The following is a 25,689-nucleotide window of genomic DNA, read 5'->3' as shown; positions in this document are numbered from 1 at the left end:
GCCTCCTTAGATTTGTAGGTGCATTGGCTGCGTATTCGCTTGCATGTAAATTGTGCAAACAATTCTTATCAAATTTCTTCCGCCACCTGTTGTGTATGCCAAACCATGTTTTACATTGCCTGCTATTGACTCACTTTAATTGTCATGGCTCTGAGAATCATCTTGTTTCTACATGACATGATTTCTAACATGCCATGTTAAGCAGTCACATGCAGTCTTTAAGTACTACTGTTATGCTATGACTTATCCTATTGTTTTCTCCACTTTGGCTAGATGAAAGCATCCTTTTTCGTTTCCAGAAAATTATGTTGGGATCCCAAGGATAATTAGTCTGAACCTATTATGCCATTCATTTTGTGCAGGTTTCAGCTTTTGATCAGAGAGGTATGAGAAAATTTGGGCTGTCAAGGGGTCTATTGTCTCTATAGCTAGAAGGCTGAACCAATTACCATTCACTTTAAATGTCTAGTTGGATCTAGGATTCACCATTAGATACTTTGATTGCAATTATTTTCTTTGCACTCAGTTAATGAGTTGATAATATGGATCAATGAATTGAACATGCCTTTAACTTACATTTTGATTCAGCGTTGAGATTGTAACATGACTCAGTTAATGCACAGATGTGTGTATGAGCAGATGTACGTATGTGTGATCAGAGGCATTCTAATGTATATGTGGCCTATTTGATGTCAATTTTCGTTTTTTATTTTTTTGTTTCTTTAATTCATCATTGGAGAACATGTCACCAATGAGTGGTCATTGGAGATACATTTTGCCAAAATGTGTCACCGATGAGGGGTCATTGGAGACGTGTTTTGACAAAATGTGTCACCGATGAGGGTCATTAGAGACGCATTGGATGAGGGGTCATTGGAGATATGTTTTGAAAGAATGTGTCACTGACTCACTAATGAGGGTCATTGGAGACGTGTTTTAGCAAAACACATCACCGATAAGGGTCATTAGAGATGCGGAAATCCATGTCTCCAATGTGCCTTACATCAGTGACACAAAATTTTGGAGATGGAATTTTTTCCGTCTCCACAATGAGCTTTGAGCCCCGTCTCCAAAATGGATTTCTGACATAGTGCCTTATGCAATCTAGGTTTGTGCAATGTTCCACTAGCTAGTGTCACGTCATCTGATAAAAATATGGCAAATCATTCATTCTCCTTTGTTTTTGTACATTTGCATACATTAACTATTACCAAAGATATCTTGTTTCCAACTTCAAGCTAAGTACACTTACCAGATAAATTTTATTTATTATAAATTAAATCTTCATCCAAAATAAGGACAACTTATACATGAACATTGCAGCAGTGGCACACTGATTTCTGTTTCATTAAGCATATTCCCTTTCATTGCATCATTTCTCTATCATTATTATTTAAACTATTCTCTCGATACACATAACTCCACTGATTATACATACAGTTGAATCTTTATTTCAGATAACAGGATCAAAAATAACTCTGGAAATATGGCTATCCAGCACATCTTGTGGGCAATGAGTAGCATAATAACAAGTCTTCACAATATTCAAAATGTTTTGCCTGGTCTTAATGTTACTTCTTGTTTTCTCATTGGATCTCCTAAGCAGGTATTGAGTAAATTCTTGCATATACATGTCAACCTCCTGGTCAATATGGTTTATTACTTCTTTATTGTCCCCAGTTTCCTATAAATTAAAGTGCAGTGTTGCATTAGTTCATCAGTAAATTAAATGTGCCACAGTAAACAGCTGCCAGTTACGTTACAAAACTCTCTCTTTCTCACACACTTGTGTACGTGCAAAGTTTCAAGGAAAAAAGTATTATGTCATCGGCATACCTTTGAAAGTGACAGCTTGCGGTTAAGACAATAACATATGGAGCACATGAGTTGAATAATCTGATCACCATTGTTGTTCACGAAATATAGAGCCTCACCGATTTGTCCAGCAGAAATCTCAATAATTTGAACTAAAAGCAGACATGTTTGTTTGTCATAAAACCTGAATGAATCTTGTTGCCTAGCATTTGTTTCAGATTATCTTTTATATTTACCACCCGCCTCATCCATTCAATCCACTAGAAAGTGCAGAGAATGACATTAGTTTGATTAGCGAACAAAACAATGTTTATTATATGTATATAATTCATGTTTCACTTACAACTACTCTCAAGAGATTTTCTATGCACTCATGTCCTTCGTGAATTTGTTGTGCTTCTTTTGCTAATGAATCATTAAGTCGTAGAATCACCCTCACAAGAATAGCATCTTTTCCCATTCGTTCAAGCCTGTATCACCATTAATCAGTATATGCTTATATACAATTGATGAATTAACACTGCTCCTGTACAAGTCGACAGTTAGGTTCGATAAGCTGCAACCCTTATGACATATTTAAACTTGCTATAAGAGGCTAAGTTTTGTCCTGTACACTCTATAAATAAGTAAAGCAGTCCACTTGTTGTGCCTTATTTAAAGATAAAATTTTAATCCGTGTTGCACACACAAACGCAACTATATATGATATCTTAGGTGTATATATATTCTAAAATATGTAAGTAATTAATGTTTAAATATCAGTTATGCAAGGAACAAAAGCAATGTGAAGATTGATTATATGAGCTGAAGTGAGAACAATTCATTTTTTTCGATACCAAAACATGTAACATGACAACATTCATAATGTCAAGAGAATGTGTACTTGTAGCTTTAGAAGCCACGTACAATGAATAACAAGGTGTATAACATAAAGTTTAATATAATCTGAATAGAAATGTCGTGATATTTTAGTCTATCAGCTACCGGAAACATTTTGTTCTATTAGTCACTAGTATTCTATAACTCTTCCATGGAGATAACACATATATTATCATTGTAGGGCATACTATGTCATTAATGACCCATAGCTGGATATCATGGCCTGGATAGCAATGTTACCGTACTCACCATGACATGACACTTTCTTCACTGAAATCTTGACTTCGCAAGAAGCATTCCAACCTGTCTCTGAATGATGAATCCTTACGGATATGTGTGGAGATAGTGTTTGCAAGTATTGAGACTCTTGCCCATGCAAGTCGCTCTGTGGCCCGGCTTGATTCAAAAATAGAAGCGGCAGCCAAGAAATAAGCTCTCAAAACATCTTGGTGTGCGACTCCAAAATCCACAAGGCCATTCTCTATATACCACCTAGTCACATACAATGCCAGAAATCATATCAAATTTGATGGAACATAGTCTATTGGATATATATAATCTATCTTGAGAATTGAGAATCTTGAAAGCGAGTTCAACTAATTCTGCACTACTGGAGCCTGGAGGGCCTATCATGCCCGGTCCGAAAACCCCCTTCACCACCAGTTTTGTGGGTGTTTTGGATTTGGGTCGGTGGTGATAGTGTTGATTATCACTGCCAGTTTTACACTAGTGGTAAAAATACATTATCACCCGGCGGTGATAACATTTATGTGTAAAAGATGCATCCGCGGGTTCAAACTAGTGACCTCATAAGTCACGTGACCTCTCCTTACCACTATGTTTCACAATTACTTGTGTCAAGAGAAGCAACATTGTTCTTTTATATTAGCTTCTCTAAATCTTATAATAAAATTTTTGGATAGCAAAAACATCTCAAATGAAAAAGTTATCAATTGCAAGATTTCAGATCTAATCGATCACTACAACTTTGATATCGATCTTTTTTCCATCTAGGGTCGTTTGATAGGCTTTAAATTTTATATTGAATATTTGGGTATATAAAGAATTTTAAATGAATATAGCTACAAAGTCTTTGATCTCATTGAGCTTTATAATTTTGACATAAAATCTTATTTTCATCTAATTTCTTCTGAAAAAATTATAAACTTTTTTGTGAGAATTGTGGGTTTTCATTGTCGGGTCGTGAATAGATCATGGAGTAAAAAGCCACCTATCACCACCAACCCGTTATCACCAGTTCTAATGACCACTACGCCGTCCAGGTACTTACAAACCATTGATGAAAACCAATCACTATCGGGTTGAGGTTCAACTAGTGGTGATGGCCCATTTGCAATGACCTTTTCTGTAGTGGTGTTGAGCGGTCATTTCTATCTTTTTTTTCTCCAAGTCAAAAATTGACAAAATACATCTCAATGTTGCCACACTTGTGCATTAGCGCCTCTATTTTGTAAGGAAAAAATGTTATCATATAGCAAAAGTTTCCTTGTATACATACTTTTGAAGCCATTGCCACTCATGCTGATGTAGAACTTGGCAACGATTGAAGTCCTTTCTTGCAAACTCAAGATATACATTGTTATTAACAAGGGGCATCCTGTCCAAGTCCAGACATTGCATTGAGTACTTTATTCTTATTTGCTTCAAAGTATATGTAGCATTATTAACATGTACGAAATTATGTGGACCTGTTCTATAGTAGTTTTGAAAATTACCTGTAGAAGGACTTTGCAATCCAGATATCATCACCACCACCATATTGATCTAGATAGGTTCTTGCCTCTACGCGTGGCAAGCTTGCAAACCAAGGAAAGTCTAGTGTATATTGTACCTGTTGATAAATATTTTATTGTTATAGAACTATATATATATAAGTTTCAAACCTGAAAGCCTCGTGCTGAATCTCACATCGTGAAAAATTATAGTATTAAATATCTCAAAAAGGGGTAGTGCAGGTGTAAGAGGGAGATTGCACCAGATTTACCAACTGCATCATTCTTTTAACAACTGCATCGTTACAAGAGGTTCAAGCTAGCTCATATTTGTTATCCAAATTAAATAGGCTATATGATTTCACAAAAATTGGGTACCAATGCTCAAAAGAACGCTCGCTAAATTTCTTTCAGAATCTTACATACTAAAGAAGCCTTTATAGGAATAAAGGATGTAAATGGTACACATATTCATATATGAATTCAGACCCGCTAAAAGGGGTTTAGTTCCATATTCGGATCCACTAATAGGGATATTCGGTGTCCCACCCTTATTCGATTCTGAATACTTAAAGTCATATATATTTGACGTCGATATGACAATATCCATTCAAATTTTATCCGAAACATCCGAGTATCCGACACTATCTATACCCAAATCCAAATCCGTAAAAAGAGAACTAGATGCATTCATATCTGTAGGTATTTTGTCCATACCCAACCGTTCACACCCTAAGGAATGTCCAGAAGTTCATATAATTTTTTTGGTTGCTACAACATGAACAATACTAGTACCTCCAACATAGAGGTATGTTAAGTAGTGACATATATATAGTAGACATCGCTACAACCAAGATAAGTGAAACACAAAACCCAAACGAAAATAAACAATACTTCCTTTTGATTTCTAATCGCTTTACAAGCTATGGGATAGGGCAATGCATGGATTGCTGTATTACCTCGCCAGCTAGATCCTTGGAGACAATCCATTTGTCATGCAGCATTCCTTTCGCTTGCCTATTCCTGAGAAACTCATATGAGAAAGTCCTAGTATGGTGCAAAACATCCTCCCCTGGAAAACTTATCTGAGAGGCCCTATTGAGGTTATACATCCCTGTAAGTGCTTGAGATGATTGCCCGACAAAACAAAAGAACTGTCCATCCTTCTCAAAAATTTTAAACACATCTACAAGCAACGTCACATACATAAGTGATCAACAATATAATGCAATATTTACGGGCTATAGATGTTGATTAAGGGAGACGAAAAGGAAATATTCAAGACGCTCATACACATGTATATAATTGTTAATAATATTATATAATTATACAAGCATGAAAAGCGATATTGCTGATGACTAATTGCAGACGATGAAGAACAATGTTTAAACACGAAGATAGCTGAGTGCTAGACATACTTGGAGAGACATTATATCCATGCAACCGTAGTAGTCGGAAAGCCATTGCTGTGTCATCCACATCTTTGACGTTAGAGTTCCTAGCCCAACAGATCCCTTCTTCAGTCCAGTGCCTAGCAATAAGAAGTAGTAAAGAAAGAATTTTCAGCAAGGTGGCAGTAGAACAAAGTGTTTCCCCAGAGATATTCGAGAATTGCCAAGCTATATCTTAGTTTAAACAATAAAATTGTTGTATAAGCACATGCAAAATAAAAACCTGTTCACATAGTCCATGGATTGTTCGATCTCCCTCTTGAAGTGATGAGAAATCCCGAGATGTTGTAATCGATCAACTACCCAGAGGTGCTCAAAAAGGTCGACAGGATAAACACCAGGAACTGAAAATGGTGGACACAAACAATTAATGATGAAGGGGCGACACAAAAAGCCTTGTAATCTTATGGGTATATAGTCATTTCTTGCTTAGTAATTGGTCTTACCGCCACCATTGAATTTCTTGACTATCCTGTCGATATATTCGAAACATTTCCTGTCGCCAGTTTGCATAAAAGCATATGCAGTAGCTGAAGGAGAGAACAAGAAGGATCCATCACTTGACTGGAGCTTTAGAAGCATTGTCCAGTCCAGCTCAGATAGTCCTTCGAGGTTATGCAACATTGTTGTCGGCAATGTTCGACAAGGCGCTGTTCCGCGGCCACCTAGGCGCGCCTAATCGCTAGGCGGAGGGTGACCGCGGGGCCTATGGGGTAAGTGGGCACCTAGGCGGCGGCGGAGGCGGCGCCTAGGCGGGAAAAGGCAGCGCTGAGGCGGCGAGGAAGCGGCGCGGAGGCGAGCGAGGTGGCGCGGAGGCGGGCGAGCTGTAGGGTTGACTGATTTTCGTGAGGCGGGAGCGCGTGCAGGCAGGAGCGCACGGGCGGGAAAAATTGGCGCCAGCGGGAGCAGCACGGAAGGATAAGGAGGAGGGACAGGGAAAATGAAAGAGAGGGAAACAGAGGAGCTGGTGCCCGCCGCCGCCGCCATTGGAGTTGGAGCTCGTCGTCCCCGTCCTTGCCTCCATCTCCCTGCCACCTGCCGGATCCCCACTCCCTGAGCTGCTCCCTCGACTCCCAGGCGACCTGACCCCGGGCTCGTCCCTCGCCACGCTCCAGCGAGCCCGTGGTCCGGAGGCCCGAGCTGCTTGCTTCCGGCTGCCACGACGCAGCGACGCCCAAGGTACGTCCTCTGCTCTGCTCCTCCCTTCTCTGCGACTCTGCTCCTCGTCTGCAGCTCTGCTCCTTCCTCCTCTACTGGCTGGTGCCCGACTCATCCTTCTACAGATCTGCAGCTAGACTCTGCTCTGGTCCTCCCTCCTCTGCTTGTTGCTGCTCGACTCCTCCCTCCTCTAGTTCTCCCTCTGTTACCATGGCTCTTATAGTGGTCATGTGCATTTTATTATTGGTTGAGTGTGGATAGTGCCTATGGATTGCAGATTGTTTTGTGTAAAATATACATGTGCAACTAGATTGCTGGATTCTTTTTGTAATATATGTCTTATTGCCTCTGCAGCTGTGTAGTTTAAGTATAATTACTGAATCTGTGCATCAATTTAATAATCAACATGCACATGTAGGATGTCGACACCTGAGAATAGAACCAATGAGACCAATGTGACTGCTGTAGAGAATCTCTTGAAGAGGAATTCAAATGATGTGGGATGGGAGTATGGGGTTCTAATTGATGCTCAGAATAAGGATAAAGTGAAGTGCAAGTTTTGTGGTCACCAAAGCACTGGAGGGGTTTATCGATTGAAGCAACATGTGGCCAATGTTGGAAAAAATGTGAAGAAATGTAGGGAGAGCACTCAGGAAGCTAAAGAAAAGTGCAAGAAATCACTAGATGAGTCAAAAAGTAAGAGGGAGGAAAAGACTGTCCGTGAGCTAGAGCTTAGAGAAGAGGTCAATGTTTCTCGGGTTGGAGGAGAGGATGATGATGAAGTAAATTGTGTTGGAAGCTCTGAGCCTCACAAATTAGGACCCATTGATAAGTGGACTCGTGCTATTGATCCTAAAGCAACAAAAACTGAATCTTTGAAGCAACAAAAGTTGAACAAGGAGCTTTGGAAGGAAAGAACACGTGAGGTGCAGAAATATATTGCAAGATGAGTCTATACACATGGTAATTATCTAGTCACCCTTACTGCCATGATGCCATCTATTGTTCTGTTTTTATTTTTCCAATTTAAGAACATTTTGAAACTGAATACTAATGGCCTTTATTCATACCCTTTTTGCAGCCATACCATTTAATGCTTGTGACAATGATGAATTCAAGCAAATGTGTGAAGCAATTGGTCAGTTTGGTGCTGGATTTCAACCTCCTTCTCAACGTGATCTACGTGAGACTTTGCTGGAAGAGGAGTATGCAAGAACCAAGAGTTTGCTTGAAGAACGTGATGCTGAAAAGATGAAAAGTGGGTGCTCTATCATGACAGATGCTTGGTCAGATACGAAGAGAAGAAGCATAATGAACTTGTGCACAAATTGTGCTGAGGGATCAAGTTTTATTAGCTCAAAAGAGATGTCAGATGTGTCACATACAAGTGAAGTCATCTTTGAATTGGTGGACAAAGCAATTGAAGAACTTGGTCCAGATGATGTGGTGCAAGTAGTGACAGACAATGCTTCTAACAATATGGGAGCAAAAAAACTCTTAGTGGAGAAGAGGCCACACATCTTTTGGACCTCTTGTGCAACTCATACTATTAACTTAATGCTCCAAGGAATTGCCAGCTTGACAAAGTTTAAGAAGGTGATTGATCAATCTAAAGCATTCACCATATTTGTTTATGGGCACACAAGAACATTGAAATGCATGAGACACTTTACAGAGGGTAAAGAAATCATAAGGCCAGGAGTAACTAGGTTTGCTTCAGTCTTTCTTACTTTGAATAGCATGCTAGAGAAGAAGAATCAGCTGAAACAAATGGTGGTTCACAGTAGGTGGGACCAATTGAAGGATGTGAAATCAAAGAAAGGAAAGGATGCAACAGCAACAATATTGAGTCTAGCCTTTTGGAAAGATGTGAAGATATGTTTGAGTGTTTTTGAGCTATTATTCAAAGTTCTACGTTTGGTTGATGGAGATGTGAAGCCATCCATGGGTTTCTTGTTTGGAGAATTAATCAAGGCAAAGAGAGAGATCAAGGAGGCATGTGGCAATGTTGAATCTCGCTACAAGGAGATCATTGCTATCATTGACAAGAAGATGAAAGAAAGACTTGATTCTCCATTGCATTTGACTGCGTATTTGCTGAATCCATACTATAGTTATGCAAACCAAGCCATCTTTGATGATCCCACAATAACAGTAGGCTTTATCAATTGTGTGGAGGTTTTTTACCATCATGATGAGAATATGCAAGAACAGGCTGTAAATGTGGAATTAAAGAAATTTCAGAGTAGAGAAGGATCATTCAGTAAAAAGCTTGCAAAGACTTGTCAAAACTTTGACTACAACCCAGGTAACTAATTGTTCATTTCAGCATAGATTCCAACTATTTTTTCGCTTCACAAGTACTAATGGAGTAATTGACATTCATTTCAGCATCTTTGTGGAGACTCTATGAAATTGAAACACCAGCTTTGCAAAGGTTGGCCACAAGAATCCTTTCTTTGACATCAAGCTCATTTGCTTGTGAAAGAAATTGGAGTACTTTCGAACTGGTGTTGTCCCTATGCTCATCTTTCATCTACAAAATTCAGCATTTATTTAGACAAGTGCAGAATTTTTTATGCAATGTTCTCATGATTAATTTGCAGGTACACACTAAGAAAAGAAATAGGCTTACTACAACCCGCCTCAACAAGCTAGTCTTCATTCAATTCAATTCTAAGATGATGAGTAAGAAACAAAAAATAAAATCAAAGAAAATTGATGATGTCCTCCTGTCCAGCGACACATCTGAAGCTCAAGGTTTCCTGCATGAGGATGGAGATTCTTGTGCATTAATTGTCTATAGGGATGAGGATGAAGAGGATGTGATGCCCGGTACTGGAATACAATGGTCTGTTCTTGGAGATGCTATGGGAGCAGAAGAACAACTTGAGCTACGTAGAAGTACAAGAGTGAGACAGCTTTATGAAGAAGAAGAATTTGAATCTGAAGAAGAGTTTGATGAAGATGATGATGATTATTGAAGACTAGAGATGATGTGGGCTATGGCAGTGGGCTTTGCTTTGTCTTGTCATCATGTCATGTTTTTATTTATGAACTTGTGTTGTGTCTGTTCCTGTTCCTTTTGCATTGTGACCTGAACTCTGAAGTCTGAACTAGAACTCTATTTATGAATTATTCATGTGCTATATCACTGTATGTGCTATCTCACTTGTCTCAATGATTTAAAATCTGTTATTTGCTGGAGCTATGAGCTGCTGTTTTTTGTTGCTAATATGGGCATATGGATGGCTATGAAATCATTCAGATAAGTACCTACTTCCTCGCTAAAATGTAAATATGTCAATAGTGAATTTTATTTGATAGTTCTCACAACCTTCTCTCTAGTGCTGCTGCAGGAACAAGAATTTGTACTAAGAGCAATGTTGTACTAGGAAAATCAAGGCATTAAAGTAAGGTATGTATGCAGCCATCTTGATGTTTCACTCATATATTATATAGTAAATTGCACATATGCAAAAACTGAAAAACGCCTAGGCCCGCCTCGGCTCTAGGCGGAGGGTCACCGCCTAGCGCCTAGCCGAACATTGGTTGTCGGAACTCTATGCATCATATCCTTTGGAATCCTACAAAACGACATAACAAAATTAGAAAAAAGGGAACTTTCTCGAATAACTCTATGTATTTTTTACTTTTCTAGATACATATATTTTGCTATGTACGTAGATACAATATACTAGGTGCATAGAAAAATCTATGTACCAAGAAAAGGCAAAACATCTAATAATTTGGGACGAGGGAGTATATACCTCTTCAACTTGATTTCTCTATTGTAGCATATCTCCTGTAAAGCATGGTGGTCATACGGGAAGTCAAGATCCAGACTCTTTGCTATCTCAATGAGAGAAGGAAATGCAATCTCAAAGCCAATGGGCATCCACTCCTGATCTTCCTCTGATATCCTCCACATGTTCTGATGGAGATAAGAGAATCCTAAAAGCAAATTAGACAAACCAAACATATTTAGCAAAGACACACGTACTAATGAGTTGCACCAAGGATACAATTCTTCAATTTAAAACTTCACTGAACATGACTGAAAGTCTTAAGCTTTAGACATCACGGCTCTCATAGCAAATTGAGTTACACCCAACACTTGTTCACACCCAAATGGTAATTAAGCCAGTTACAAAGCACAACTGGCTCATACTTATGCATTGATTAAGGTTGGAGCTATGAGTAGAGTATTTACATTACCTTTTTTGCAATTTTCAGACCCAAGAGACCATTTATTTGGTCAATGCGACAACACTGGCAAGTGTGTTTATGATACGATCATATGCAGAGAAAATGGCTGAGTCACCCCAGGAACCATCAGACAGCTGGTTGTTGAGGATCCATTGCACAGTGGATGGAAACTGGGGACCCTTGCCACCGTCCAGCCTTGAAACTAAAGCAACCCAGGCAGTGTCGTACGCTGATATGCTGAGCTCCCCATCATTCATTGACCTAAGCATTGCCCTGATTTCATCAATGAGGGGCTCCATGCTTGTGCCATGACTCTGATGAACATTGAATGGAATGAGCCAATGGCAATTCAACAAATTACTCAAATCTCTATGTTGCACACATGTTATAAGGTCATGATAAACAAATTAATCAATAAAAACAAATAAAATCACCTGAGCAATCACATGGTAGTCACCAAGATCATGAACTTCCTCACTCTGATTTATGTGTGGTTTTGTGGCCCCTACAAATATGCTAACACTTAATTAGTTACCAAAGAAATGGCACCTACAAAAGCGCACAAGCAACACATTTTGACTGATGTCCTTGAAACAAGAGTTTGATTATAGATAATACCTAGGTATCCCTTGGTGACCATAATATGTTATGCTTATACATCAGACCAAAAATGACTTGTGCTGGTGCCTCCCATTTACAGCGACGGCGGTCAGTATTGAGTACCACCAGCACAAACTAGCAGGTGGTTAACTGCTAGCACATATCCATTTGTGATTGTGCTGGTGGGTCACTTAAGAGACTGCAAGCACGGATGCATGGCGGTCATTTAAGTGGCCCGTAAGCACAGTATAAAGCAAGCCGAGCCTTCATCGTCCTCCCGCAAGCTTGCCGTTCTTTCCCGAGAGGAGCTCGTGGTGAGGTGAAAAATGAAAAATAAAAGGGGGAGGTTTTGTTCTTGATTTACTTGGAGGAGGTGACTCTCTAAGGTGAGTTTATGTCATTCGTACACTCTTTTATACGCTTCTCACCTTGATCATGAGCTTAATTAGGGTGTGGTTCATGAGAGAGAGTTCCCTTGGTATGTTTTCCCTATTTTATATTAATTTAGCTCAATTTATTGCCATTCTTTCGTCAATGAAGCAGTGACTAGGACCCCGTCATTATCTAGTATCAATTTGCAGTCTTAAATTTACTGTCCTCTTGGTAGGAATCATCCACTAGTGACAAAAATATATAGCCATAAAATATACCAAATCAAACTTATATGTTGGTCGATAAATCCTGTTTATGTTTTCTATTCCCTTTTCCATGATAGTACTAGGTGATACGAAGATGATATAGTTTTGGACCTTGCATTCAAAATCTGCATTTAGTTAGTTTTTCTGAAAAATCTATAGAAATCCCTATGCTAATCTTGGCATAGCTAGGTTCTGGCATGGCGCATCTATTAAGGGTATTATTATCATTGTACTATAGTCTAGCGTTTGGGCTCTCATATAGTATCTCTAAAGATCTAAAATCGGTGAACTTTCTCAACTCTTATTGGGCCACATCATTTGTTTTTCCTGACCCTTAGATCTCGAGCCAACGGTTGATAGGGTAAGCGCTAGGTCGTCTCGATCCTTCGCGTGGGCTCGATGTGGGCTCCCAGGTCCCAGCAAGTCCTCGCCCCACGGGTCAGGCGACCGCCGCCACTTCCACATCACTCTATAGACTATAGCAGCACACGGGCCGTCAGCGAGCAGTTGATTTGCGCTGGCCCTGACGTCTGGTCCAGCAAACTCCAGGCCTCCTTTCGCCATGCTGCACAACTGACCGCATCCGCTCCCTCTACTCTGCTTTCCTCTTACGTGCCCACGGGCATGGCAATAACCACGGCAGCCTTGAGCCAAAGAGACGACCAAAAGCAGATCGATTGGGATTGCAGCCTGTCCCTAAGGTGCTGATCAACGAGAATATCTCCGGTGTTACCGGCCCTTACGGTGTTATTATATTACTAACTTTAATTACACATAAATTTGTGCATCTAAAATTCTAATAAAAATATGAATGGGTAGAGCATGCAAGCATCTACCATCACGCAAAATTTGAGGTTGAACAAAAATTTGTGCAGTTTCTCTTTTTTGTTTCTTCTTGCACAATCAAACTTTGCATGATGATAGATGTTTGTGTGCTTTATCCATTCATATTTTTGTTGGAATTTTAGATGTACAAATTTAAGTGTAAGTAAAATTGGTAACACAGTAACACCGTAAGGACAGGTAACACCAAATACGTTCTCGCTGATCAACCTATTACATACACCCGACGACAGGCAGAGGCTCAACCACAGCAGCCACAACAACCCGTGGCCAGAACACACACATCGCTCATCGCACGAGCAACACAAGGACGCATGCAGTATTAGCAGATTCATTGGGCAGAGCTGGAGTCACATGTGCTATCGTGATGGAGAGCGAGATAGCAACAGAGATGAAGGCACTCAGGTGCCAGTTGCTATCCACTCGTGGCTGTTACCAAGAAGAGGCCGGCATGCAGGTGGCCACAAAACAGAGAGCAACTGGTGAGCTGCTGCACTCCAAATGTATTGGTGAATTTGTTTATGACTTCAAACTAGCTAGATACGACTTCAAACTAGCTAGATACGACTGTTATGTATACGAAAAAGTGTGGTCACTTAAGCATTTTTGGAGAAAGGTTAAAAAAGAGATATTAACATCTTTCGGGGTTAAAACTTGCTACAAGTGTCCACTACTGTATACACCTCAAAATGATGTATATGTTAATCAGCATTTTGAAACAAAACTTCAAAATGAGTAGTTTCAAAAACTTGGGAGCAATTCTGGATCTAAACTACCCCCTTTTATAGTTTTCATCTATTCCTTAAAGCAATAATGTGAGCACCTAATAATCACATTAGAAAGCAATTAATATACTCTTACATCTAAGTCTTACTACTATTTATATATGCTATCATTTTTCTACTTAAAAACAGTATCTAATAAAGGCTATCAAGCCATATTGACACATAAACAATGGCCCAACACTCAAAAGGGCGTGGCAAAGCCACGCCAAGGTTTCTAGTATATACCTATTTGAGGATGTCCAATAGACTGGCATTCATTCAGCCATCTTCATCCTTCTCCTCTCATTCTAACATGATCAACTTTGGTAGTATTCACAAAGATGAGAGATCTAGGGGGTTTTAAAGTGTTTTTTTTGTAGCGGCTTGATCATACTTGTTTTTTTCATAACTTTAAATATGACATATGAATGGATTGTCTTAATGAAGCATAATAAGGCAGGCCACAAATGACCAGGTGCCTACACAAGTTAAGCCAATATACCGTTAGCAATTGAGCTGCTTCTCTCTTTCTTCTTGGCCTGAACCCTCCACCCAGCGAGATGCGTGCTTTGAAGCTTTGATCCAGTATAGACTCCACCTTTGCCCCGGAAATTCCATGGACCTAATTGAATTGCAAAGCAAGGAAACCTGAGAATCAATGAATTTTACTGATATTGATGCTGTTTTGTATGTTTCTTTTTGACGATTAGCTTTGTGTTCAATACTACGAAAAGGATTGTCCTTGGGCTTTATTTTGTGCCCCAAAAGTGAGGCGGTCGATCATTTTTAAGCAGTGGTTCATCGCCATATATTGCTTGCTTGCATTGGTTTAGTTTTTGTTTAAGCCTATACTTTGTTTCTCAGATACGAATAACATTACTCAAATTCACTTGAAACTTAATTTGTATTTTTTTAAAAAAATCGTGATTCTTAGGACTTGAATATCACACTTATTAGTCCAGACTGGAGTTACAAATATATTCCTTACCCCTCTTATCGTCTGAACCTTTTGATAACTACTTTGAAATCAAAATATACCACTTGAAATGAAATGGTCTTCAAATAAAAAGGTATAGAACTCGTGAAGCACTACAATTTTTTTATGCAAAGTACTTGTTTCATCCTATGGGTGTTTTATTATGTATCCAAATGGTCATGTCAACTTTTCAATAATTATGTTTCATGACTTCTCTAAATGTTAATGGTGATTAATGGATTTCTAATATCGAGTCACTTTTGAGGTGTTCTCGACATGATGCGGAAAAAACAATGTTTCTGTGGCTAATGATGGTATGACGACCCAAAGCAAGTCTAATGTGGTGTAAAGCATCTATAGGTACTAATGTTAGTATAGTTCTGATTTTTTTATATATTCCTTGTGTGCTCGTTTTATTTTATTTGTGATCAATCTTTGAGCTGAGAATGACGTAATAAGGATTTGGTTGTGTGTGGTCGCAGTCTCGCAGAGGCTGGAAACAATTTTCTTTTTCTGAAAAAAAGTTTTGAGCATGATCCACCATAGAAAGCTAAGTATACCAACAGTAAATGATATGACAGAAATGTAGCTCACCTTCCAGAACAGAACAACACCGCGGTCCGCTATTGGGAAATGCCATTGCCGGCGGTGGCGAGTAGAGCCCCATACAATCCCTTGTAATGCAGACCTAAGCAGACAATTCAGATCGACCTATATGCTGCTAACTGAAGGTGCAGTTTTGGGATTAAAAGGACATCAGCGCATGCATGACTATAAATAGCCGAAAATGAGCAGGGCAACAGATCATCTCCTGATGAACGGTAAGAAAAACAAAACATATCGTTAATTTGACAAGTCATAGTCTACATAATCTTCCACCAGTACACGATGGAGTAATAATAATCCAGATTTAGCAACACCTGAATGGAAAATGCGTCAGATCGACTGGAAGCAGCAATAAAGAATACGGTGAGAAACCTTGCCTCTAATCTTTGTCTAGGGGACAACATAAAGTATGATAGAATCTTTGTAATAATCTAGACTATCAGAAGAATGACAAATCCTCACAGGAGAAAGTAGGCAATTAAAACACGGGAACCAGCTTTAAGCAGCCCTCTCGCCAACACATTGCCAGGCCATCCACATGTTTTATATTACAAATCTCACGGTGGAACAAAGAAGCAAGAATTAGTCTATTACAGTGCACGGCACATAAGTAATGGTGGTGTCTAGTTTTCCTTTATTTATATGAGTATAGTGGACAGTCAGATTTTGCATTTAAGAACCGTCAATAACTCCTCTTAGCTAGCCCTTTGCTCCTCCCAAGCAATATTTTTAGACTTAGATTGTTGATTAGGAGTTGTTGCAATGTTGCATTCCTAACTTATACCATAGGCACAACCGAGTTTTCTTATCATGATTTTGAATAATTTGGTCTTGTTCTTGCCTTTCACCTTACTTTATTATATTTTTGTTTTGTCAAAAATAAATATTCCGGATATCAAGCATCCCGTAGGAGAAGATCATAACAATTTTACTCAACCATTTCATAACCCACGACAACCCAAATTCAAATTTTGCTTTTTGCTACTCACAAGTTCCAAGCTTAAGGTTTGAAAATTGGCCAGTAAACTCAAAACTAGGTAGAAGACCAAGTTATAACTAGGCATATGAACGGAATTAATAGAGCAACTATTCATCATCTCAATAAGGAAAAAGCACACATGCTTACTACACATATAAGAAAGCAAGTAAAATATTTTTGGTGTTTTCTAAATTTCCAAATTTTTTGAATAAGACGAATTGTCAAACTTGAGGTTAAAAATGTCAAATGAATTATAATTTGAAACAGAGTTAGTATCAGTTATGGGATATGAAACTAAAAGTTTGTACTGTGAGAACCTATACGATACCCTAGACATGTTATCGCAAGCAAACATTTTCATATATTAGGAGCTAAACTTAAAACTAGGGTTTCTAGTTTAGAGATCTACAAAAGATTTTTCCAGACCGAACCTGACTCAATAGTTTCCACTAGCATGTGAAACATACTACGTGGTTTTTTTTTGGAAATACAGTGTTAAAACATTGAGACTCTTCTTGAACGATCGAGTTTCTCATCGTTAATGAAAATGTGAAAAAAAATACTGTTGGATTATAGTGGAGTTTCTCGCCATCCTAAAATTTTTATGACAGATTAAGAAGGGCAAAAACGACAATGTTTGCCCTTATTTATAACCCTATTTAACACTAATTAATTCTCACGTGCACAAACACTTTCAAAATAGAATAAAGTAACTTATTTTTTAGAATAAATTTTGAATTCCATAATAATAATTTTTTGGATGGAAGGAGTATGTGAAAGAAAAGAGTGGGAAGAAAAAGGGAAAGAAACAGCCGTGACACGAACAGATTCTGCAACTCCAGTCCGCCCTCAAAGAAAAACAAAAAGCCCAACTCTAGTCCGACTCGGAACAAAAAAAACAAACCCTCCACACAAAAAATCGAAGTCCACTAAAAACAAAAAAGATTCGAAGAGGGCAAAAATTTTCCCTCTCCTTCCTTGCCGCCGCCGCCCGCCATGGCTCATCGCGGCGCACTCGTGGGCTGGATGGATGATGCTCGACCACTTCGTGCGGCGCCGCAACGACGAGTCCTTCCACGCGGGCAACCTGACCGTCGCCTCCCTCACCAACTCCCGCGGCGACCCGTTTGACGTCTGCCTCAGCTTGAAGCCGCCGCCGGAGCCTTCCACCCTCTACCAACGGTGGCCGGACGGCCCGGCGGAGGGCGAGCCTGTTGATTCTACTGCGGCCCACGACGGCGCGGTCCTCCTGCTGATGCCCTACTCCATCCCCGTGCGCGGCTGCGGCGGTCTCCCCTTCCCAATGATCGACTACTTCGTCAAGACTCCGTCGGCCCGTCCCTGCACTGGCTCCCTCCCCTCGCCGGCGCCATCGGCGAGGTCGTGGTCTGGGCCGAGGCCGAGGGCCTCCACATCTCCAAGCAGACGGCGCGCAGGATGGAGTCCTCAGACATCAGCATCATCCACCGCGGCTCAAGGGACTTCGCCGTGGCAAAGCTCCAGATCACTAACGACATGGGGACGACCACACGGCTCGAGCTGCACGTGTTCAACCACTCCGCCTCCGACCAGTGGGTGCTCAAGCGCCCGCGTGTTGTCCCAGTGCATCCCCGCGGCGACCTCGACATGGACCATATCTTGTGGTACTGGGACACTGACGCCGTCGTCCCGTTCGGCACCTGGTTGTGCTGGGTGGATTACACCATTGGCGTCATGCTCTGCAATGTGTTCGATGGAAACTTTGAGATCTTGTTCCTGGAATTGCCTATCAAGCACCCTAGCATCAATCGTGATATGGTTGGTAGAGGACGGTTGGAGGCATATCATGCCCTTGGCGCAACCAAGGGCAGCGATGTCTTAAGTTTGCACGAGTTCTAGTGGATGATCTCCCTCACCGTATGGCATTATCAGACCTATATATCATCCATTCCGAAATCGTTTCACTATCACCACCTGGTCATCAGTGCCGGCCCTAGTCTAGACCTTATATAAAATCTTATTATATATATTATTTCCTTGTAAAGTGAAAACAAATATACTGAGTCGGTTAGTTTTCTCGACGGCAGATGGGGCAGAGCCTGCCAACAGATGAAACTGGCTTCCGGGAGGCAAAGCCTTCGTACGATAAAGCCCAGACCCTTTGTGATCCCAGACGGCAGAGCTAGCCTACGATAGAGTACAATTATACACTAAGTACTCAGAAAATGGGAGACTAACACTTACAAAACAACACAATATTATTACACAAGAGTTCACAACACACCTTCTCTTTGTGGCTATTCTAGTATTCACCCTTCTCATCTACCATGCTCTTAGATAGATGGCATGTCAAGGAGGGGCTCCTCTATTTATAGGCCAAGACGGATAATAAAGTGGTGACATGTGTCCCCCCTTCTAGAGAATTCCTAAATATTACAAGATTTATAATTTATTTATTACTAATTCTAGAGTACTCCACGAAAATATCTTCTCATTGTCTTGTAGAAAATACTCTAAAAGGTTGCCTTGCATTCTTTCAACATTTAACATGTTTGATAATTATCGGGAAACATTGTAGACTAAAATAATAGTTTATTTGTACTTCTAGAATTAATTTGATTACCATATATTTGCACTCCATAATATCCATTGACTCAAAAAAGATACTTCTTCTGGCGTTTCTTGATGCAAAATCATAAGACTGTATTGACATCAATAGTGTCCAATATAGCCTTCTCGATGTTGCACATTGCAAAGTCATCTAATCTTTCTTGTGATATAGTTGATCTCAAATAGTTGTTCAATAACTTTGGTTTTAAGAAACTTTGTTAAGCTAAAGCTATAGTCATAGGTACAGTTAAGAGGTTTCGATAAGTAACCAACATATTTGGATAGCAATCTGCAGCCATAACAAATTTCAGAATCTCAAGCGATGACATCAAAGAATCGGGCAAAGTTACTTGCAGCATCTTTAATGCTTAGCTCTTGGCCTCTTAGACTGCGATTACATAGACTGGTTAGTAGCCGTATTGTATGTACATAATACATACATGAGCTTGGGTCCCCTTCTGGCTTGGGCCCTCGGTCGTCGCACATGATGGCCTACCCCTAGAGCCGTCACAGCTTGTCACTGAGGCTGGCATTTGGGAACACCATGGTTTGGCAGGAAGAAAGTTTTGTTACAGCAGATCAACTTAGGGATCTTGATGGATTTCATCATCTTCCTCGCGAGCTGCTCATGTACCCTACTTTCGACTTGGGAAACCCTGATTTCATCAGGTTCGTGCTGAAGGAGGAGGATGGGACGTATGATCCCGGGGAATTTTGGCTGGTTGCTGTCGACGTGATGAACAAGGCTGTCAAGTCTAGCGTCCTGTATGTCAAGGGTTGCGGTGATTGCTCATCGGAAGAGGCCGAATTGTTTGAGAGGAAGATCCGGTACTTCGAACCCTTTCTTCCTGTTGGGTTCTTCTAAGAAACTAGAACGCCGGCCCGTAGTGGTGGCGGTGCGCCGAGCGGTGGCGGTCGGGAGGTGCAGGAGTTGGTCGCTGAGGCGACAACAGGCCGACAAACCCAATGGGCCCAACGGCCATTTCGTCTGTTTTGGTTATGGGCCGCTTTAGTAGGACGCCTGTCTATGGGCCGAACAAACGGCCGAGATTCTCCATGTGTGGTGAGCAAGGAAGGTGACACCAAACAAAAAAGACCACCAGGTCACAGTGTTTCTGTGTTCCGCACATGGTGATACACAGGCACAGCACAAGTGTCTTCAACAGAAGCACACCCACAGATATCATTGGCATGATAGACACATGATATGATTATTCATCATTATTTTCATAGATTTCACGTACATGTAATCTACACGTAACACGTTTTATTCCCTCCCTAGGAACGGGGAGTAGGAAATCATCAAACAATATGACAGATGATATGGCTGTAGCCTGCAGCAACTTCTCTGCCTATGCTTAATGGAGAGCATGATGTTGGATCGGTTATCGATGTGAGCTCGCTGAAAGCTGTAGCTGACACTCCTTTTGTTACCTCACTGCACGAAACAAGAACATGAGCGTAATTTTCCCACAGAAAATGAAAATGAAATGGCGACGCAGAAATTTGTAGTCAAACTTGAAAAGCATAGGCAATCTAGCAGAAGATTCCAGTATTTCACATTTAATTCGTAATAGGGAAACTCTTTTACTGGTTACAGAAGTACATGTCAAGAAGGCAATGTGAAAAAAGTAAAAATTAATGATCTGATTAACAAAATGTGGATATTTTTCTTAATGACTCTAGAATGCAATTTGACCTGGTCACTAACAAAATTTACATTCAGGGTTTTCGAATGTGCTAATAAGAGTCAATATAATTTTGAGGCTGCTGAGCAAAAGCCTAACACTCAAGAATTTTTTCATCTACTTAAGGAAAATTAGTGGGTGAAAAACTTTGATCAATTGCATATCACCTTGTCAGTCAGGTATAAGCTATCCAAAACAGCAAACCCTGCTGCAACGCCGCCTTCATCCGATGAAGAAACTTTCGTCCGCATCAAGTAGCCACTTTGGTCATTGATTACCACCTTATCTTTATTCCTGATCAGAATTGAACAGGGTAGTACTTATCATTTGGAAAAAAAACACCATCATTTTCGCCCGCATCAAGTAGCCACAATTGTGTTTGTTTTTGAAGAAATCATACCTCAAGTAAGCGCCATATATTCCAAGCTCAGAAATCACAAGACCCTCATGGCAAATACCACCACGAACTAGATAAGCAGGAGAAGCTTTTGGGAAGATTCTTTGCATAAGTATATAGGCTGCAAGTGCATCCCCTCCTTCCTTCTGGAGTCTGGTAAGTGTTTCTCTCAAATCAAGGCCATAAATGTTGTTCCCTGTATATAGAAAGCATATTCAAGAAAAAGAAAGAATTATATGCATATGCTGATGTAAATACAAACCTCCGCCTTCACGTTGAGGCTTCAACACAAACAACTCAGGCTTTTCAATTGCAGTTTTAACAATCTCTTCATCATCCAAACTCCATAGACCAGCAAAGCATTTACGAAGCTTAGCAATTTCCTCCTTATTTTCAAGAAACCTATCGAAAGAACAAACAATGGTTATGAAACCTTGGAAGTTTTTAGCCTACATAAAAGGCTAATAATTGATCTGATCATTATAGTAGGAGCTGAGTAGTATTGGAACAACAGTACAGGCAGCCTACAAGCATCACATTTGTCTACGAAAGCATGAAGATCCAGTGTCATATGCACAACATATGAATGTTCAAATGTGTGCTATTTTGTTACTGAAGAAATCTTATTACCTTTCAAGCACATTGGGCTTTGCTAGTTCTTGTTGAATCTTTTTGGTTCCCACTAAATGATACGATATTGAAGGACACTTCACAGCGCATGATTGTTCAATCAAAAGTCTTGCACTCCATTCCTAGAATATACAGGAAGCTTATCATGGTAATTTGAAAATATTAATATAACAAAACCAACCAGAATGCATCCAAATCATGTGGGACTGTAGAAGCATTCAAACATGTTCGGCTAAAAATGAAATAGCTTAAATGAAAAAAACTGTGGGACTCAGTGTCTGAAAAGAAAAGGCTGTGTGAAAAAGCAAAAGCTATGTACTCATACAGCTTCTGAAGGGTAATCATTTGGTGTATATCCAGCTCTATAGTACACCACAGCAACTTTCTTGCCATCTCTGCATTTTTCATTTCAAAACATAGAATTCTAATGAACATACTGCAAGGTTAATTTCTCAAATGCCTAGAGCAACTCATGCATAATTTATTTTTGACATGGAATTATGGATACATACACCAGAAGAGTTCCTTCTGGGAGAACCTGCCCTTCAGCCTCCACCTGTGACAATGTTTTCCTAATAGTTGTTATGCCATGTGTGAAAAGTTGTCAAGGGTCACAAATTTGATCTTATAAATTTGATATTTCCTAAAATTCAAATATAACAGTGTTTCAAAATTACCAAACACGTGAGCAATAGAAAGATATTGGTGAAAAGGCAGTGACAAGATTGAACTCAAGATTATAGATGGGAAAGTAAAATAGTGACAGTTATATGGGTGATAATTTAATAAAGTCAACCAAGCGGTCGAGTCACTATGCAGGAATCAAACAGAGGAAACTGTAGTTTCAATCATTACAGAAAATTAGAAAGCAGAATATAAAAGGATATGATTCCTTCAAATGGTTAGTAAGCCAGTATTGATCATACATATTTCTTTCTTCAGGCTGAACAATCATCATAACTACAGCACTGAGAAATTCATGGAAAAGAATGTCAGTTAATACTCATTTGGATAGTATAGTATATGGAGTAACATATAAAAATATGCACGTTCTACTAGAGCATACCAAACCTGTCAACATTGAACTCAGCCCATGCTCTGGCCAATGCTTCAGCAAATTTACTGCTAGCCACATTTCCAGGAACCCTCTTTGGTTCCAGACTTAATAGATGTCCATACTGATTAATTAAGGTCCTGCATACAATTAACGAATGTTCAATTGAATTCAATTGTGTTGAAGACACAAAAATAATGCTGATCAGTTGAACAAATAAGAACCACCACGGCACCACCAATAAAAGGAGAAAACTCACGCACAAATACAACTAAGAGTGCATTTTCCCTATCCACTTTTATTTTCAGAACTTGGAGCAGAAACTCGTCAATACTATGCCTTCACTCTCCAGAGAACTATAGCCCTACTAGAAAAGAATGCAGTAGGTACATTATTCGCTAGCTTTTCATTACTTCTAAAATGAGAAATATATTTGTAACTTAGTATTGTTACTTAGTATGCTACTATACTGGACCCCAATATTCATTCTCCATATCAAAGCAAAAATAAACATATGAAGTAGCCATAACTAAAGCCTACTGTTCTATCACGTGTAATTTAGCAAATGCTACTTATCTGCCATTTAAGAAAATAGCAGAATTTTCACAACCAAAGTGTTCAGTACAATATCTTTCTATCATTGAAACAGTTTTTTCTCTTTCTTAAAAAAGAAACATTATCTTCATCCACAGCAGGATATTTCAGTTACCGAAATTAACTCTTATAGAAATGATATGCCAGACTTTACCTGTGAAGATTACTTACTAAGGATCCAAGCCCAGGAAATGATGTTGAAATGGTGTTGAGCTCTATTTGAAGAAGAGAATTTGTTTCTAAATCCAGCATATAATCTGATCGGTGCAACCCCAAGCGAATATTCTGGTAAATATTGGAGCGCCGATCAGTAACACCATAGCAAAAACATTACCAACACACCCCAATAAAGGATAAGAAAAGAGAACTTTGAGATAACTTAAATTATACTAATATTTAATGTTCAGGTTAAGAAGTTGACACAGAGAAGTTATAGATAAGATGTGCTTATTAATACTCAGGTTCAGGATTGAACTGAGTAGGAGCACTTAGAAAATTACCTCCTCCTTATTTATTTCCACCATTTTCCTGTGAATCTCTAAGAGCCTAGATGTGAAATCATCAACCTGCCTTGTTCTGAAATTACAACATGATCAACCACTATCATCAGTCCAACAGTTCCATAGACAGATTTTGAATTTGTGACCTGGATGGTCATTTTGTTTACTCAAAATTTGATGGGTCGTTTCAAATTTTCAACAATCTATCAGTCAGCACATAGTGCGCTCTGGCAATGCACAAAAGAATTTCGAAGGATTCGATGAAATAAACTCTTGGTTAATTAATTAATCCAAGCTGCAAACAGAACTCTGAATGATAATTTATGACATGGTGAGAAATTAATATGTAAAAGAAACTTACTTGGACAAAGAATCTTGCAAGAACTTCCCATCGAGGCTAACACGATCCACAAGCTTGTTAAAAATGGGAGCCAACTCACACGCCTGCCTCCAAACGGATTCTGGGAGATGTGCTGGGAGCAGGGAGAATGGAGCATGAACCAAACCAACGCCAGGGACTGTTGCTGATCTCTGCAAGAGTTCAATCACAATGCTTCATCAGGAAGACAGCAGCTAGCTAAGTAGCTAACTAGTATTCGTTCCCTGTTCCACCAAACTTCAAAAGAAGATTTCGTTATAGTATCACTCGAGAGCAATTTCTCGCGCATAAAAGTCTGGTCATGAGTCATGATCCTAAGCAGAGGCAAACAGTACATACTAGACCCTCTATCCATAATTCAGTACAAGCTTAAGGAGACAAGAGTACATCACAGGATCTAACAATGCTCAACCGCTGAGTGACAAAAAAAATGATGGAGCTGAACTATTAGCTCCGGTGCACGAGTGAAGAAGTGAACTAAATGTCTTCCATATATACCAAGGAGTCAAGAACCAGAACCAGAACCTGATTTGCCTTGCCTCATTCAGACAGCAAAACAGAAGAGAAGATACAGAGACCGCGTATCGCCATTCTATAGTCCGCGACCTTGGCTCAATTCAGCAACAGTATGCTGAAGTAACTCAGCGCGCTCTCGATGCGCAAGACAAGGGGAGGGGCAAGAAGCCGCCTAAGAAGAAGTAGCTCACCGGGTCGGCGCGGTCCCCGACGACGAGGCCGTGCAGCGCGCACCACGCGGCGGCCTCCCGCGCCATCTCCCTCGCCGCGGCGGGATCCACCTGCGGCGGCGCGGGCACGGGCACGGCGGCGCTCATCGCAGGTTGTTGGACGAGGTCCCGCTCAGAATTTCTAACGTTCCTTGAGGGGGTATCTGCAACTGTAAGACAACCTGATCTCTGTGGATAAACGCCACGAGTCAGTGGAGAGATGGCTTTATAGGATAGCCGCGGCGGGGGTTGAAATTTCGCGGAAAGCCGAGGGGGCTGCGCGAAAGTGGCAAGGTCAATCCTGCTTTTTGTGAAGTGTGCCAATCACCTTCTCTCCTTGAGGCAGCACGAACTAACTTTGCAAAAAGATCTGGTCCAATTTGGTTTGTGCTGTGATAATAAATAGTGATATTTTGATCGCTAATTACGGTGTCAAACAAAACCAGTTTACAAAACCAACTTTAGAACCCCCGCGCTAGTGA

At 40.1% G+C, this 25,689-nt stretch overlaps 2 protein-coding genes, 1 long non-coding RNA gene and 1 pseudogene across 3 annotated transcripts; 2 read left to right on the top strand and 2 right to left on the bottom strand.

The window, feature by feature from the left end:
• Window positions 1–1,452: 1,452 nt before the first annotated feature.
• Window positions 1,453–15,733, bottom strand: LOC120666354 (annotated as a pseudogene).
• Window positions 7,385–9,358, top strand: LOC120666355. Its single transcript, XM_039946183.1, has 2 exons — window positions 7,385–7,999; window positions 8,118–9,358. Exon 2 carries the CDS (start codon window positions 8,159–8,161, stop codon window positions 9,350–9,352), a length of 1,194 nt encoding a protein of 397 aa, XP_039802117.1. The 5' UTR covers window positions 7,385–7,999; window positions 8,118–8,158; the 3' UTR covers window positions 9,353–9,358.
• LOC120666356 lies at window positions 9,425–10,174 on the top strand. The gene is made up of 2 exons (XR_005671677.1): window positions 9,425–9,546; window positions 9,643–10,174. It is a non-coding gene; the product is annotated as an uncharacterized LOC120666356 (long non-coding RNA).
• A 4,665-nt stretch (window positions 15,734–20,398) lies between the features above and the next one.
• LOC120666353 (glutathione synthetase, chloroplastic-like) lies at window positions 20,399–25,409 on the bottom strand. Its single transcript, XM_039946182.1, has 13 exons — window positions 25,190–25,409; window positions 24,465–24,634; window positions 24,104–24,179; window positions 23,758–23,888; window positions 23,027–23,149; window positions 22,843–22,923; window positions 22,468–22,548; window positions 22,281–22,350; window positions 21,956–22,077; window positions 21,588–21,727; window positions 21,329–21,521; window positions 21,096–21,222; window positions 20,399–20,678 (listed from the first exon to the last, which is right to left on the bottom strand). Exons 1-13 carry the CDS (start codon window positions 25,313–25,315, stop codon window positions 20,676–20,678), a joined length of 1,443 nt encoding a protein of 480 aa, XP_039802116.1. The 5' UTR covers window positions 25,316–25,409; the 3' UTR covers window positions 20,399–20,675.
• Window positions 25,410–25,689: the final 280 nt, after the last annotated feature.

Source organism: Panicum virgatum, chromosome 3N, assembly GCF_016808335.1.
Source record: "Panicum virgatum strain AP13 chromosome 3N, P.virgatum_v5, whole genome shotgun sequence".
NCBI classification, from domain to species: Eukaryota; Viridiplantae; Streptophyta; class Magnoliopsida; order Poales; family Poaceae; genus Panicum; species Panicum virgatum.
Note: the sequence above shows the minus strand (reverse complement) of the source record. Positions and strands in the feature narration are given on the sequence as shown.